The sequence below is a fragment of the Trichosurus vulpecula genome, chromosome 8, assembly GCF_011100635.1.
Source record: "Trichosurus vulpecula isolate mTriVul1 chromosome 8, mTriVul1.pri, whole genome shotgun sequence".
Lineage (NCBI taxonomy): Eukaryota > Metazoa > Chordata > Mammalia > Diprotodontia > Phalangeridae > Trichosurus > Trichosurus vulpecula.
Genome location: NC_050580.1, coordinates 180,974,136 through 180,990,082, shown reverse-complemented (window position 1 = coordinate 180,990,082; position 15,947 = coordinate 180,974,136). Strand labels below are relative to the sequence as shown.

The following is a 15,947-nucleotide window of genomic DNA, read 5'->3' as shown; positions in this document are numbered from 1 at the left end:
ATTGGGCATAGTTCCAAGTTGTTCTCTAGAATGGTTGGATAAACTCACAACTCCACCAACACTGCATCAGTGTTCCAATTTTTCTACATCTTCTCCAACATTTATCATTTTTCCTTTTTGCCATATTAACCAATCTGATAGGTGAGAAGTGGTACCTGAGTTGTTTTAATTTGCATTTCTCCAATCAATAGTGATTTAGAGCACTTTTCATATGGCTATACATAGCTTTAATTTCTTTGTTTGAAAATTTCCTGTTCATATCCTTTGACCATTTATCAATTGGGGAATGAGTTATATTCTTATAAATTTGATTCAATTCTCTATATATTTTAGAAATTAAGCCTTTATCAGAGACACTGGCTGAAAAAAAATTGTTTCCCAGCTTTCTGCTTCCCTTCTGATCTTGGTTCCTTTGGCTTCATTTATGCAAAACCTTTCAAATTTAATGTAATCAAAAGTATCCATTTTGCATTTCTTTGTGTTCTCTATCTCTTGTTTGGTCATAAATTCTTCCACTCTCTACAGATCTGACAGATAAGCTATTCCTTGCTCTCCTAATTTGCTTATGGGGTCACCCTTAATGTCTAAATCATGTACCCATTTTGACCTTATCTCGATATATGGTATAAGATATGAGTAATATGCCTAGTTTCTGCCATACTGTTTTCCAATCTTACCAGCAGTTTTTGTCAAACAGTGAGTTCTTGTTATATGTTTATTGATAGTTCTTTGGAATACTGCCTGCTCATATACTTTGACCAGTTACCTAGTGGGACATAATTCTTGTTCTTATACATTTGCATCAATTCCCTATATATCACGGATACTAGATTTTATCAGGGAAATTTGTTACAAAGATTTTTTTCTTTAAAATTCTGATTGTATTAATTTTGCTTGTGTAAAATCTTTTTGGTTTTATTTTAGTCAAAATTGTCATTTTTATTTTCTGTAATGGCTAATTTGTTGATTTATTAGTTTTTAAATATTGCTTTCTCAGTTCATTAATTCTTGCTTTTCTATTTGATTTTTGCATGTTTTCAGGGGAAAATTATAAAGCATAGTGGATAGAGAGCTGGCTTCTGAGTCAAGAAGACATGAGTTCAAGTGCTGCCCTTGATACACTGGCTGTGAGACCCTGGGAAAGTTATTTAACCTCTCAGGATCCGGAATAACTCTTCCAGTCTGTGAATTACAGAGAAAGTGCTGACCTGTGTGAGTAGAGGTAGTTTACTCAGCTTGTAGTTCCCTACCTGTGAAATCACAGATCTAGTCTCTATTCCAATGTCTTCAGAAATATAATTTTTTTGTGTGTGTGTATAGGGGCAATGCTTTACCTGCCAAAAAAGTTTAAGGTTGACATTTTCTTTCACATATTTATTCATTGTTTTTATGATTTGTCCTTTGATTGACTCATTTTTAAAAAGAATGTTTAAGATTGCTACTTTGACTCCATTTGGATTTGTATCTTTGCCTTATATTCCCTATGTTAACAACTAATTTTATTGAGGTATGTGGTCTGTAATAGATTTATTTAATATTTCTGCACTTTACATTTATAATTTCCTTTCGGTCTAACACATAATCAGCTTTTTAAAAAGCTACTAATGAATGTTGTGTTCATTCATAAGATATAAGACTCAAAACAATTTGTTTTTTATTATGAATTTTAAAACATCAATAAATATAAACGCTTCAACATACAAAAAAGAACAGAAAGAGGACTTTATATGAAACCATAAATTGCTATTACATACAGATTTTTTTAAACTATAAAGTATTTTAAAGTATATTTCAATTTCACATGCTAGTAACCACTCTGTTCTGTTTGTGTGCTCCTTCCTGCCCTTCCTCCTGCTATCTTCTATGTATCTTCTGATATTTTATTGACACTCTTTTCTTTTTAATCTCTATCACTACCAGTCAATTCCTAGCACCATAATTTTTTCAAATGTCCATCTCTGCTTTCCTTTCGGTTTATCTATTAGATTTTTTTGAACTCTAAAAGAGCATTAGAATCTTTTACAATTATACTTGCTATTTATGTCTTTTGTAATGCTATTAGCTTTTCTTTTTAGTAATTTAGATACTCAATGTATTTTGTTGCATATATAATTAAGAATTATGTTATTTCACTTTCTGTGGTTCTTTTCAAAAAAAGAATTATGTAACTTCCTTCTTTAAATTGTGCTCATATTTTTAACTTTAATCATATTTAGTCTTCTCTTTTTCAGAATATCGTTAGTCATAGCAAAATTTGTTTCAGTCTCTTATTTAAAATCTGTGTATGTCCTTATTTTTTAAAGTTCTGCTTCTTCTGTGTAGCAAATTTTGTTTTTTCTTATTTAATCCATTATGATTTAAGATTGTAATTGTTATTATGTACTTTCCTCCATTTAAATATTTCATATTGATTTTCTCCCTTCTCTATTAAATCTGCACATAATCTCTACACTTACTTTTGCTTATCCATGTTGTTTTTTTTTTTAATTCATAGGCTTCCCTACCTCCCTTCTTTCCCATCTTCCTCTCTTCCTCCTTCTCTTTCTCACTCTTTCTTTTTTCTTTCTCATTTTTTTTTCTTTCTTTGTGAATCTCCTTTTTTCTTCTGAGGGATATTTCTTATCCTTTGGCTTTGTGAGTTGGCCTTTTAGAACTCTTTTGCATGCCTTATTTGCCTTATGATAAGAAGGATAGTACCAGATTTCACTGATGATTTTCCTCACTCTCTGGCCCCTCCCCAGACATAGTTGGTGACTTATTGTTATACTCTCTCTGTTGGCCTTCTGTTAAAGTGTTGTTGGATCTGGTGGCTATACTTCTGGTTCCCCTCCTAACCACAATTTCTCTATTTTCTGCTGCCCCAACCACCAGGATCAGATAATTTCAAAGTTCACTTTAGGTTGGGCAATGAAGGGTGTTTGATTAGCTTCTTTTGGGCCATATTAAAAGACTCTATTTGACCAACTGAAGCTGGACTTCAAATTCACCTCCACAAGGATTGGATCTGTTGCTGGGTCTCCCATTCGGGACTTTACCTTCTTCAACAGGGTTAGGTGAATATGTTGCTCCTGGGGGAAGGGTATGAACAGTAAGACTAGCTAAATTCCAGGGGGGAAATGATAGAAACCATATTAACTCTCCAAAAGGAAATGGTATGTTTGTTCAGGATGTGGGTCTGAGGCAGAAAAGAGGGGGGAGGTGGTGGTGAAAGTTTTGAATCATTCCTACACTGTTACTTCAGTTAAAAAGCTTTAAGATTGTTGTAGAGTTGGTTCCCATTGTCTTCTCTCTTTGTGTTAAAGTTTTATTGTCTCTAGATTTGGTGCATTAGCTGATTTTTTGGGTTGTTGGATTTGGGAAGATATGCAGAGATCTTGCTTATTCCACTATTTTCACCATCTTTTCTTTTACTGCGACTTCCTTTTGTCTTGGTTTCATTTCTCACACAACAACTAACAGTGTGTAAAAAGGTTGCTGGACAAGATCTGTAACCTTCACTCTGGGTTTATAGCTTTGGGGTTGCCTCTCTCCTCATTAGGGGAACCAACTGCAAGGGCTTCAATTCTATCCCAATCTAATTTATTTTTGGCTCTAGTCTAAAGGAGTCCTCCATAGCAAGGGAGAAGGTAGGAAAAAGATACCTAGTACCAAGATAAGGATCTCAGTCTTACAGTGCTAACATTTAAATTGAATTTTATAGATTATCTGAAATCTGTGTTTCTTTTTTTTAGTATTTATTTTTTTCCCCAGTTACATGTAAAAACAATTTTTAACATTGATTTTTAAAATTTTGGTTTCCAAACTCTCTCCCCTCTTCTTTCCCCTCCATTGAGAAGGCAAGGAATTCCATTTGGGTTATACATGTGCAGTCATGCAAAACACTTTTATAATAGTCGTGTTGTGAAAGAAAACATAGCCTTTATCAGAGCCTATCTCTCCCCCCACACTTTATTCTACTCTCTCTCTCCTTTCACCCTGTCTCTCCTCAAAAGTGTATTGCTTCTGACTTGCCTCTTCACCAATCTGCCCTCCTTTCTCTCACCACCCCCCTTTCCTTATCCCCTTCCCCCCCTAATTTCATGTAGGGTAAGAGAGATTTCTATACCCAATTGAGTGTGTATGTTATTTTCTTTTTGAGCCAATTCTGTTGAGAGTAAGGTTTACTTATTCCCCCTCACCTCTCATTCTTCCCCTCCATTGTAAAAGGTTTTTCTTGCTTTTTTTATGTCAGATAATTTACTCCATTCTATTGCTCCCTTTTTCTTTCTCCAGGTACATTCCTCTCTCACTCTTTAATTTTATTTTTTAGGTATCACCCTTTCATATCCAACTCACATCTGTGCCATCCTTCTATCTATCCATTATCTGTCTATACTCCTTCTAACTACTCTAATAATGAGAGAGGTCTTATGAGTTACAAATATCATCTTCCCATTTAGGAATGTGAACTGAAATCTGTAATTCTTAATAACCACTCTCTCACCAACCTATCATCCTGACTGTAGAGGGAGAAGTGGGCTTCACAGGAATGATGATGATTTTGTCTTTTTTCTTTTCCTTCTTGTCTTACCAGTGCTAAATATCTTATCACCTAGTTGCCATCTTCCTGCTGGTCAGTCTCTTTGTAATTAGCTAGCTGTTCTAAGGAAAGTAGATATGGCCTATTTCTGGTTCTGTGCTGTGATTATTGTTACATAGATATATGAGAACACAACTAGCAATGAGAATTACAGGACACAATGATCACCAAAACATTGAAAACATAGATGGTTCTAGGTTGCCGTGTAACTTTGCTATTACTTAATGCCTTTCCCCTTCAAGTTCCATGATGATACATCTTGGTATGCAGAGGATTTCTTGAAGACTATACTAGCAGATCATAATTTCCAGCAGGTTCTATCATCTTGGAGAGGTTTTGTGTATGGTCTCTGGGAGATGTACTCAGCAACCCTCTTTAAATGCTCTTCTTTCTCTGTTGAGCAAAATTTAGGGTATTTATTTAGTATCATTTGGCTTCCAAGAGGTTGCCAGGATGTCTACTGGGTACTGCCAACAAGGATAGCTGTGTGTAAAGAGCACTGGCCCTAACACATTTGGGTGTGACTGCTGCCTTGCTAACAGTTCCTGATGGAAGAGTTCAGGCAAAAAAAAAAAAAAAACAAACAAACCCGAAAACTAAAGCCCAAACAAACCAAACAACTACCCAATCTTTTTAACATTAGTCTTTTCTTTTTTAAATAATATTTTGTTTTCCCCCAATTACATGAAAAACTTTTTTTAAAACATTTTTAAAGTTTTGAGTTCCAAGTTCTATCCTTCCCTTCCCCCATCTCCTCCATCCCTGAGGCGCTAAACAATCTTATATATATGTGCAATTATGTAAAACATTTCCATTTTAAACACTAGTCTTTTAAATTATATGCTCACTTCCTTGATATTTAAAACTGTTTGCTAACATAAGTATTCATAGATAGAAATTTTCCTCTGAGGAATTATTAGCTTCATTCCATGAATTTTTGTGGTTAACGGCTAATATTGTATTTAATTATTTGTTGTTTCTATATGTATATTTCAGCCATCAGGATGGCATTTGCTACTCTTTCCTTTGAGGATGTAGTCAGAACCGTTCTTTTCTTTCCTTACGGATTCCTCACAAATCTCTCTCTTTAGAAACACTACACAGGTTGCTCAGCTAGGTTCTCAGGATCTGCTCTGTTTGGAAGCATGGCTCTTCACTGTCAGGAATAGTTTTGTTTTGAGTCCATAGCTGAATCTCATCTCTGCTGCTTGTGGGTCCATCTGCAGGTAGCTGTTTCTTCCTTCAGTTATTGCCCCTTTCTATCAATGCATTTCTCGAGACTGTGTCTCTGATCAATTGTCCCTTGAACACTTTTTATTTCTAGTTTTGTTTATTGTGAACTTAGACATCAGAAAGAGAGGGAGGGAGAGAGAGAGAGAGAGAGAGAGAGAGAGACAGAGAGAGAGAGAGACAGAGACAGAGAGAGAGAGAGAGAGACAGAGACAGAGAGAGGGGAGAGGGGAGAGAGAGAGAGACAGAGAGAAGGTGTTGTCATGCACAGAGCAGGACATTTCGTGAATCTGCATTTCACACCATTTTTTAAAAGTATATAAAACATCCACACTTTCAAAATTTTGCTCATTTTATAAATTTATTAATTTCAAAATTTTCCTACTTATATACAATTCCTTCTGAATATTTTTCTTTCCTCTTTTTTATTTATACTTGATCTTAGGGGCAATGAGTTATCACAATTTATTGTATAAGGAAATAACATGGTCCAAACTGTTTCTAAGGAAAACCACTTTGGCTCCTGTGTAGAGGACAGATTGAGAAGAGGAAAGACTTTAGGCAGGGAGGCCATTGAAATATCACTGGAGAGAGGTGATGAGGGCCTGAACTAATGTAGTAGTCATGTAAACAGTAAGAAAAGGTCAGATGTGAGAGATGTGTAGAAGTAGAAATGATTAGATTTGTTAATGGATTGGATATGGAGTGTGAAGGAAAGTAAGGGATGAAGAATAATTGAGATTTCAAGCTTAGGAGACTGGAAGGACAATGGTGTCTTCTATAGAAATATGGGAATTCAGAAGAGGCATATATTTTGGGATGGGAGTAGGGGAGAGAAGATAAACTCTGATTTGGACTTGTTTTTTTTTAAATGCAAATTTATTACTTATTCATTTTTAAATTTTGAGTTCCGTATTCTCTCTGTCCCTCCTACCTCTCACCCTCTTCTTAGAAAGAAAGCAATATGATATCATCATGCAAAACATATTTCCCTATTAGCCATATTTCAAAAGAAAGCAAGAAAAATAAAGTGAGAAAATGATATTCAATTTGCACTCAGAGTTTGCCAGTTCTCTTTCTGGAGGTAGATAGCATTTTTTTCATCATGAGTCCTTGGGAATTGTCTTGGATCATTATATTGATCAGAGTAGCCAGATCTTTCACACTTGATCATCATTACATCATTGCTGTTACTGTACCCAATTCCAATTCTTCTCACTTCATTTTGTATCAGTTCATATAGGTCTTGCCATGTTTTTCTGAAACTATCCCCTTCGTCATTTCTTATAGCACAATAGTACTCCACCACAATCATATGCCACAATTTGTTCAGTCATTCCCAAGTTGATGAGCATCCTCCTGATTTCCAAATCTTTGGCAACACAAAAAGAACTGCTATAAATATTTTTATACATACAGGTCCATTTCCTTTTGCTTTGATCTCTGAGATACAAACCTAATAGTGGCATTGCTGGGTCAAAGGGTATGCACAGTTTTATAGTCCTCTGGGCATAGTTCCAAATTGTTCTCCAGAATGGTAGAACCAGTTCACTACTCCACTAGTAGCTCATTAGTACATCTATTTTTCCCTTGTCTCCTTCAGCATTTGTCATTTTTGCTAAGTGTGAGGAGGTACCTCAGAGTTGTTTTAATTTGCTTTTCTCTAATTAACAGAGATGTAGAGTCTGGAATTCTCCTGGCTGGGGAACTCTGCACCTTTCCAAGGGCCAACGTCCCTGTTTACTGGGATATGCTCAGCTTTCCCAATCAGAAAAGCTAATTTGACACTGAAGAAAGAAGCTGAAGACTCCATTACGATTAAATATAGAGTATAATAAATGGTTTTAATAATCATAATTGGTTACTTACAATAGAAGCCAGTCTGGGGAGGCTGCCAGATGAAAACTGTCCCGATAATGGATCAATCCCTGCAAGACCCTAGAAAAGTGCAGTGGTAATTATAGAAATCAAACAAAGGGAAGTGGAGCTATAAAGCACATCACTACTGATTGCTGGATATTTTGGGTTTCTGCTTAGTAATGAGCTCATCTCCAAGCTTGAGCTTAAAGCCAATGTTGCCAATTGGGTAAAACGCCCAAACCCAGCTTTGTGTATTGGTCATGTACTGATCATGTATGGGTCACTGTCTTCATGTTATGACTGCTAACTAACACATTGTCTAACTTATGACTCAGTGTTTGAATTATGATTTTTAACAAGTTACCATGTCTGAGCTTCCACCTTTCACAAAGTTTAAGTTACATCTTTCATTTCTTACTGTGTTTCATGGCTTTTTCCCAATAGAGACCCCACAAGAGATTGAGAGCATTTTTTTCATGTAACTATAGATAGCTTTGATTTCTTCTTCTGAAAACTGCCTGTTTATATCCTTTGACCATTTATCAACTGAGGAGAAAGCATTTATTTTTACGAATTTGACTCAGTTCTATACTCAATATATATTTGAGAAATGAGGCTTTTGTTAAAATAACTTGTAAAAATTTTTGATATTGCTTCATTGTCTATAGTACCTTTGAGCATAATGTATTGGGAATAACAATGGGCTCTCAGCACTTGGGCCTTTGTTTCCTTGATTAAATTAGGAGTCTTTGATGACCTCCTTGACTCAAGGGAACACCTACTTTACATGGTTTTGAGTGACATGTTTGTGACATCAGAGGTTCTTAGACCACATGGGTATAAGTTGCATTTTTGTGGCAATTTTAGGTCACGTGGGTGAGTCGCATGTGTGACCCTGAACAAGAAATATAAAACCAGGGGTTGGCTTTCTTTTTTCAGTGTATTGCATAACTCTGGGCCAGCCCTTGTCGACCTCCCGGTTGAACTCAGATATTGGTAATTCTGAATTGTATTTGGTCTGTCTCTTGATGTTTGTAATTTGTTTGTATTTTCTCTGAAGTTCAGGGAGCTGGCTTTTTCCCTTGAACTAAGTGAATGTTATTTGTATGCTGAACTAAAATAAGATTTTTAACCCCTTAATGTTGCTTTCTTTAGTAAAGCAGATCAAAAGAATCTGGGCTTGCAGCGTTCTGCGAGCTGGCTGTTGTTGGTTTTTCACCCCCACAGCAGCTGCTAGCCGGATTGTTGAAACACATAATTATTTGGTTATTTCTTTTAATCAGATCTGTTTTTGCTTATGCTTTGTTTGAGATCATGATTGTTACCCCTACCCTCCCTGCTTTTAATTTCAGCTGAAGCATATTAGATGCTGCTCCAGCGCTTTATTTTAAAACTCCATGTGTGTTTTTCTGTTTCAAGTGTGTCACTTATAAACAACATATTGTTGAATTCTGCTTTCTCAACCATTTTGCCATTTGAGTCTATTATATGGGTGAGCTCATCACATTTACATTCTCTGTTATGATTACTATATATGTCCCTCCAACTCATTTTTTTGGTTTCTTCCTCTTTCTCTTTCTGTCCTATTCCCCCTCAGAAGTCTATTTTGCTTCTAACCACTGCCTCCCTTACTCTACCCTCTCTTTTACCATCTCCAACCCCCTCTTTCTTTTTATCCCCTCCCCCTCCTATTTCCCTCTTGGGTAAGTTACATTTCTATACACAACTGAAAGTGCATCTATGTTCTTCCTTTCTTGAACCAATTCTAATGAGAATAAGGTTTTTGAATTGATCCCCCCTTTTTACCCTACATGTACTTGTATAGTTTTTAATTTTTTAAATTTGTTTATTTATTTTTTTGTGAAGTAATCAGAGTTAAGTGACTTGCCCAAGGTCACACAGCTAGTAGGTGTCAAGTATCTGAAGCTTGATTTGAACTCAGGTCCTCCTGACTCCAGGGCTCGTGCTCTATTCACCATACCTCCTAGCTACTCCAGTGTGCCCCTTTTATGTGAGAAATTTTTTTCCTATGTTTTACCTCTCCCTTCCCTCTTCTCCCACTGCACTCCTCTTTCTCACTCCATTTTTCTTTGGAGATCATACTAACATAATTGACTCATAGCCATGATCTCTATCTATGTAAACTCCTTTTTACTGCCCTAATAATGATTTAAGTTCTTTGGAGTTAAATGTATCATCTTTCCACACAGGAATATAAATAGTTTTATTGAGTGCCTTATGATTACTCTTTTATGTTTACTTTTTTATGCTTCTCTTGTCTACTGTTTGAATGTCAACTTTTATATTCAGTTCTGGCCTTTTTTATCAGGAATTCTTGAAAGTCTTATATTTTCATTAAATATCTTTTTTTTCCCCAGGAGGATTATACTCAGTTTTTCCAGGTAGGAAGCCCAGCCCTGGGATGGCCTAGGGTTGGACAGCCCTGTGTTAGCTCATGATGCTGTGAGGTTGGTGCTATTATTATACTAATGTTGCAGATAAGGTCATTGAGGTCCAGAGGCTTATCCAGGTCACATAGCTAGTTAGCATCTGAGGTAATGTTTGAACTAAGTCTGCCTGACTCAAAGTCCAATGTTTTATTCAGTGCCCCCAGTAAAATGCTCTAAGAAGTAAACGTGAGCACTGAGCATGCTATAGGCATGGGCACCAGCCTCTGCAAACTCATGGAGGTGGGAGATGGCATGTCATATAGGAAGAATAGCAAATAGGCTAATTTGGCCAGAATGTTGAATATTTGAGGGTGGGAAATGTGAAATTGGTACAGATTTAGTGGTTGGAGGCCAATTATGAAGGACCTTAAGTGGTCTACCAAGGTCTTCCAGGTTGGAGTTGCATAGATACAGGTTTGTTCAACTAATGAATCTGCCTTATGCGATTGCACAAGGTTTCTGGTCTAGAGAATGACTGCTATGGGTCTTATAAGGCTGACCAGATAGAATGAACTACTATAAATACTTTTACTTATGTCACATCATAATAATCTAATTTTTAAAATGTTTTATCAAGAATAGTTAAAGAGTCTGGCCAAGTCCATCCTAATCAAACAGATTGACTGGTTGAGAAATGACCTGTGGGCCTACACAAATGAGAGTGATCATGTTGCCAATAGCCTTTATTAATACAATGTTTACAATTCTTTAGCTGTACAATATCCATTTTCAGCAGATAGTTTCCATGACTTGCTCATCATCGTATAGCTAGGGACTGAGCCAAGAGATGAATCTGTATTTTCTGTTGCCCAGCTCAGCATTCCTCCCTCCCCACTGCCACCCACCATAGCTGTCTCCTGACAGAAATCTTTGTCTGCATTTCAAGACTTGTTTGGAAGGAAATTATCTTAGGGATCATTTGGAGGTGGGACTGAGAAATGCTGAAAAAGACCATGGTATTATAATGATATGAAGTATTTTTCAGGATTGCACTAAGAGAGGGTTCCTGATAATTGCCCCTGTCCTTACCCAACTTTAATTACTTTTACTGCACATTCCCTCATGCAGTAGTAATTAAGGTGGGACTTTTTGCTGTTGACCTTTAATGATTCTGGCCTTTACTTGAATGGAGCAGATAAAGTGGGATGTTTTTGTATTTCTCAGCACTGAGACAATTGGGAGTCATTGATTTGTATCTGATGTGATGTTGGGGATGGAGAACTTCTCCACACCAGGCCTGGGTGAGGTCAGCGCCCTCAGGGCCCTCAACAGGATTTATAAGCACAGAGGTTGGCATTCTCTCTGGGAGTTCTTAGCCACAGCAAGAGTGGCACATGACTCTGGGCCAGCTGTTGTAATGAGCTCCCTGGCTGAACACTCAGATATTGATAACTAAAATTGTATTTGGTCTGTAGTTCAGGGTGCTGGCTTTTTCCCCTGACCTGGGTGGATGTTATTTGTATGCTGGATTAAAGTGGTATTGTTGACGCCTTGAAGTTGCTTTCCTTAAGTGAAGCAGATCAAAAGGACCTGTGTTGGCAGCTTTCTGGGTGCTGGTTGTTGGTGGATCTTGTACCCCCATGGAGACTGCTAGCAGGGTTGTTGATACACCTCAGAACATATAGAATTTATAGCACCCAAGTATCATAGACTTGGAACTGGAAGGGACCTTAGAGGCCATTTAGTTCAACTTAATAATGTGACAGAGGGAGAAATTGAGTCTGAGAGATTAAGTGATTTGAGCAAAGTCAAATCAGATGGTAGGCAGCAGAGGCAGGATTCGCATATATATTCTCTGATGTTAAGCCGAGTTTTTTGCCCATTGTATCATATGACCTCATTACATCATCAGTTTAGAATAATGATCTATTCATACATTCTTTGGTAATACTTTTAAAATCTTTGTAAGATACATTTTCTACCCTCCCCCCACCCCCCTAGACAATTAAACTTCCTGTGAAGAGAAAACAGCATAATGATTCCATTACCACTGTTGGATTATGTTTTGATTTTTGTATCTGTCACTACTGTAATTTTGTGGTACCATTAACCACAAGACAGTTTTAAAGTGAAAACCTCTTGAGAGAAAAGAATAATCAGACAGATGTTGTCTCCATTATGTGGAGACAGTGAAGTAGGTAGGAAAAATGGCACTTAGGAACACCTTAATACCTGAACTTGGTGGGAAGAATATGAAAGGATGCCATCTTTAAAAAAGAAAAGAGGTAAGCATTGGTTGTTCTGCAAGTAGAGAGCAATCATGCTTTAGCCCTCTCTATAAGCATCATCATTGGCTTAGTAACGTCAGGCCTCAATACTTATATAAAAATGGGTAGTATCTACCTCAGGAAGCCATAGTAATCTAGTGCTGGAGTCAAGATGATTTAGGACACAATCTTCATCTTTTATAAGGCATCGGTCCTGTGATTTTTAGGTTTGTTTTATTTTAGAATTTCCCTTAAGTTACTAGCCAAGACTTTCACAAAAAATTAAAAGGCTTTATTCAGGTCCACCATGGGAAAGAACGGACTGTGTTAGTCAGTGAACAAGCATTTATTAAGTTCTTACTGTATGATAGGTATTGTGCAAAGCACTGGGAATAGAAAGAAAGGCAGAGAGGCAGGATGCCTATCCATAAAGAACTCATGTTCCCACAAAAGAGACAGCATAAAAATATATATGTTCATTTAGAATATGTCCAGCATGACTGGAAGGCAATCTCAAAGGGAGAGCACTAGCAGTGCCATATTGGGTGTGAGAAAGAGAGGACTGGGAAAGGCCTCGTGCAGAAAGTGGGGTTTGAAACAAATCTTGAAGGAGGCCAGGGAAAAAAGCAGGTAGAGATGACTATGAAAAGCTGTGATGTGCTTATCAAATTCGGAATAATGGGTTACCAAGCCTGGGAGAACCATTAACAACACTGGTTAAAAGAATCCTCATCCAAAGAGATCTCGGCACCTTGGAACACAAGTCCAAGAAATATGAAGGGAATATGGAGAGAAGCATGAAGCCAACAGCTGGATTCAAAACATCAGGTGCAACAGTTCAGAGAAGATGATGGTTCATGGGGGAAAGTCCTGGCAGTATTTCATTTTTATGATCCAGTGGACAACAAGTTTTCATATCCATTTCATATCCATATCCATGGGAGATATCAGATAATCAATGAATTTTACAGTTGAAAGAGGCTTCTGGATCAACTAATCTGATTCAGACCACCAAAGAATGTCTGAATTTAATATATATAACAAATGGTCATGCAGTCCTTGATTGAAGATCTCCAGTTGGAACTAAACCAGTATTTCCTGAAGCAGCCCATTTGACTCTTAGATAATTTTAATTGTTGCTGACATTGAGCCTAAATCTGCTTATTTTCAACTTCTATCCATTTCTATTTATCCTTCCCTTTGGATCCAAACAAAGTTTAATCCCCCTTCCACCTTACAAAACTTGAAATCCTTGAGCATAGCTGTCATGTCTCCCCTGCCCAAGGAGATGGACTAGATGGCCCTTTCTGAGGTCCCTTCCAGTTCTATATTTCTGACCCTATGACCTGTCTCTTCCCCAGGATATTCATCTCTAGTTCCTTCATCCAATGTGACATGAACTCACCATCCTTCACAGTCATGGTTGCCCTGCTCTGGATGTTCTCCATCTTGTTATTGTATTCCCTAGTCCAGGGAACCCAGAATTGAACATCATATTCCAGATATGGTCTACCCAGAACATTTATATTCTGTCTTGGTATTTGGAGAATTTGAGGTGGTGGTGGAATCCAAGGAACTGTCCAACAAGGCCCCTTGATATTAGAAAGGGCCTAGCTTTTAAGCACCTCTGGAACATTTGCCATCACAACTAGTAGAGAAAAGCAAAGACATCCTGAAGTAAAAAGGGGTCTGTAGTCTCATTTTAAGTGATGCTCTCTTTCTGCTTTGGAGTAGCTTCTGTATAATCTCGTCTACCTTTTCCCATTAATTCTCCATACGCTGCTTCATATGATGCTTTGTCTGCAGGGTGATCAAATTGATGGTCAACTGGCCAAATGGAGAGACAGGGATGACAAGAGATAGTAATATAATACCTTGGGAGTCACATAGCAAATGGGCTGGGAGGGCAAGTGGATATTTTGTTCCCTCTTCCTCATGTTCTTTATCCTTCTCTTTATTAAACCTCTATAGGAGAGACAGCTCACTCTGATGGCGACTTTCCAACTGTTGCTGCTGGGACTTTGTGTGACTACGTTCCTGGTCACTGAAGGGGCTCCTCCTGGTTTCACTCCAGCTCAGTGGTTTAATGAGCAGCATGTGCAGTATCCCAAGACTAGGGCCCCCAGTGACAATGTATATTGCAACAATGAGATGAGACGAGTCAATCAGCATCTCAGTCGGTGTAAAGATATCAACAGCTTCCTGCACTACCCACTTAACGATGTCATCATGGTTTGTTTCCAGCCCAACATCAACTGTACCCATACTCAAAGGAATGTAACCCGCACCAACTGCCATAATAGTACAATAACTGTTCCGATCACCAGGTGTGAATGGATCCCTCGCACTCGTCCCTGCCGGTACCGTGGCAGACCTAAACAGGCATACTTTATTGTTGCCTGTGATCCACCCAGAGCAGCAGACCGCAGTAGAAGTACGTTGCTTCCTGTGCATTTGGATAAGGCTTAGGAGCCAGACCCCATACTTATATCTCCTTGATTTTTAATTTTCCCACTATTTTGCACTTTTGCGTCAAGATGCACTATGCAAATCTGCTCTCTTGCTTTTTTTCTTGCACAAATCTCAGTAATCCTGTATTTCCCATGAATATATCAAGAATTCTCCTAGAAAAGGTTTTTATGGGGTTGAGCCTTTCTGGATGGCTTTATCAGGGCATGAGATTCCCCTGTTACTCTTTAACCTGATGCTTAGAGATGAAATTGACTTCCTTTATTCTCCACCCTAGCAATGATGTGGAATGGAATCATCTATCTCTCCCACTCCTCACTATTTCTTCACCTTTCCCATCTTCCTTAACACCTTAGATCCAAGTAGAAGGAAAAGGAGGAGGTAGATAAGTATGCTTTTATTCTAGCTTCTGGCCATCTCTTCACTCTGCTGCTTACACTCCTTTCTTCATCCTCCAATAATATCTTTTTCCACCTCTGGATATTCTGATTCTGGGTACCACTCCCCCATATTTTTTGCATTATGGTTTTCCCTCTTTAAAATGTAAGCTCCTTGAGGGCAGGGATTATCTTCCTTGCTTATAGTTTTATCTTCAGTGACTGGTACCTAGTAATTGGTCAATAATGCTTTTCTAAACCTGGAAAGACTTACATGAACTGATGCAGAGTGAAGCAAACAGAACCAGGAGAACATCGTACACAGTAACAGCAATATTGTATGATGAGCAACAATGAATAACTTAGTAATTCTCAGCAACGCAATGATCGAAGACAATCTCAAAGCACTCATGATGAAAAATATTATCTACCACCACAGAAAGAACTGATGGCATCTGAATACAGACTGAAACATACAATTTTTCCTTTTCTTTGCCTTGCTCCTTCCTTCCTTCCTTCCTTCCTTCCTTCCTTCCTTCCTTCCTTCCTTCCTTCCTTCTTTCCTTCCTTCCTTTCTTCCCTCTTCAAATTTCCTTCTACAAAATGACTAACAGGGAAATATGTTTTACATGATTGCAAATATATAACCTAGATCAGATTACTTACTGCCTCAGGGAGGGGGGAGGGGAAAAAGAGGGATGGAGGGAGGAATGGAATTTGGAAGTTAAAATGAATGTTAAATTTATTTTTTACATCTAGTTTGGGAAACTAAACA

The 15,947-nt window shown here is 37.7% G+C and overlaps 1 protein-coding gene across 1 annotated transcript; it reads left to right on the top strand.

Annotated features, from left to right (window-relative positions):
- Positions 1-2,996: 2,996 nt before the first annotated feature.
- On the top strand, positions 2,997-15,595 carry LOC118830008 (ribonuclease 8-like). Its single transcript, XM_036736875.1, has 2 exons — positions 2,997-3,048; positions 14,298-15,595. Exon 2 carries the CDS (start codon positions 14,316-14,318, stop codon positions 14,793-14,795), a length of 480 nt encoding a protein of 159 aa, XP_036592770.1. The 5' UTR covers positions 2,997-3,048; positions 14,298-14,315; the 3' UTR covers positions 14,796-15,595.
- The last annotated feature ends 352 nt before the right edge of the window (positions 15,596-15,947 follow it).

What these genes read in the sequence shown, in the direction of transcription:
- LOC118830008 (XM_036736875.1), top strand. Translation starts at nt 14,316, where the DNA reads ATGGCGACTTTCCAACTGTTGCTGCTGGGACTTTGTGTGACTACGTTC.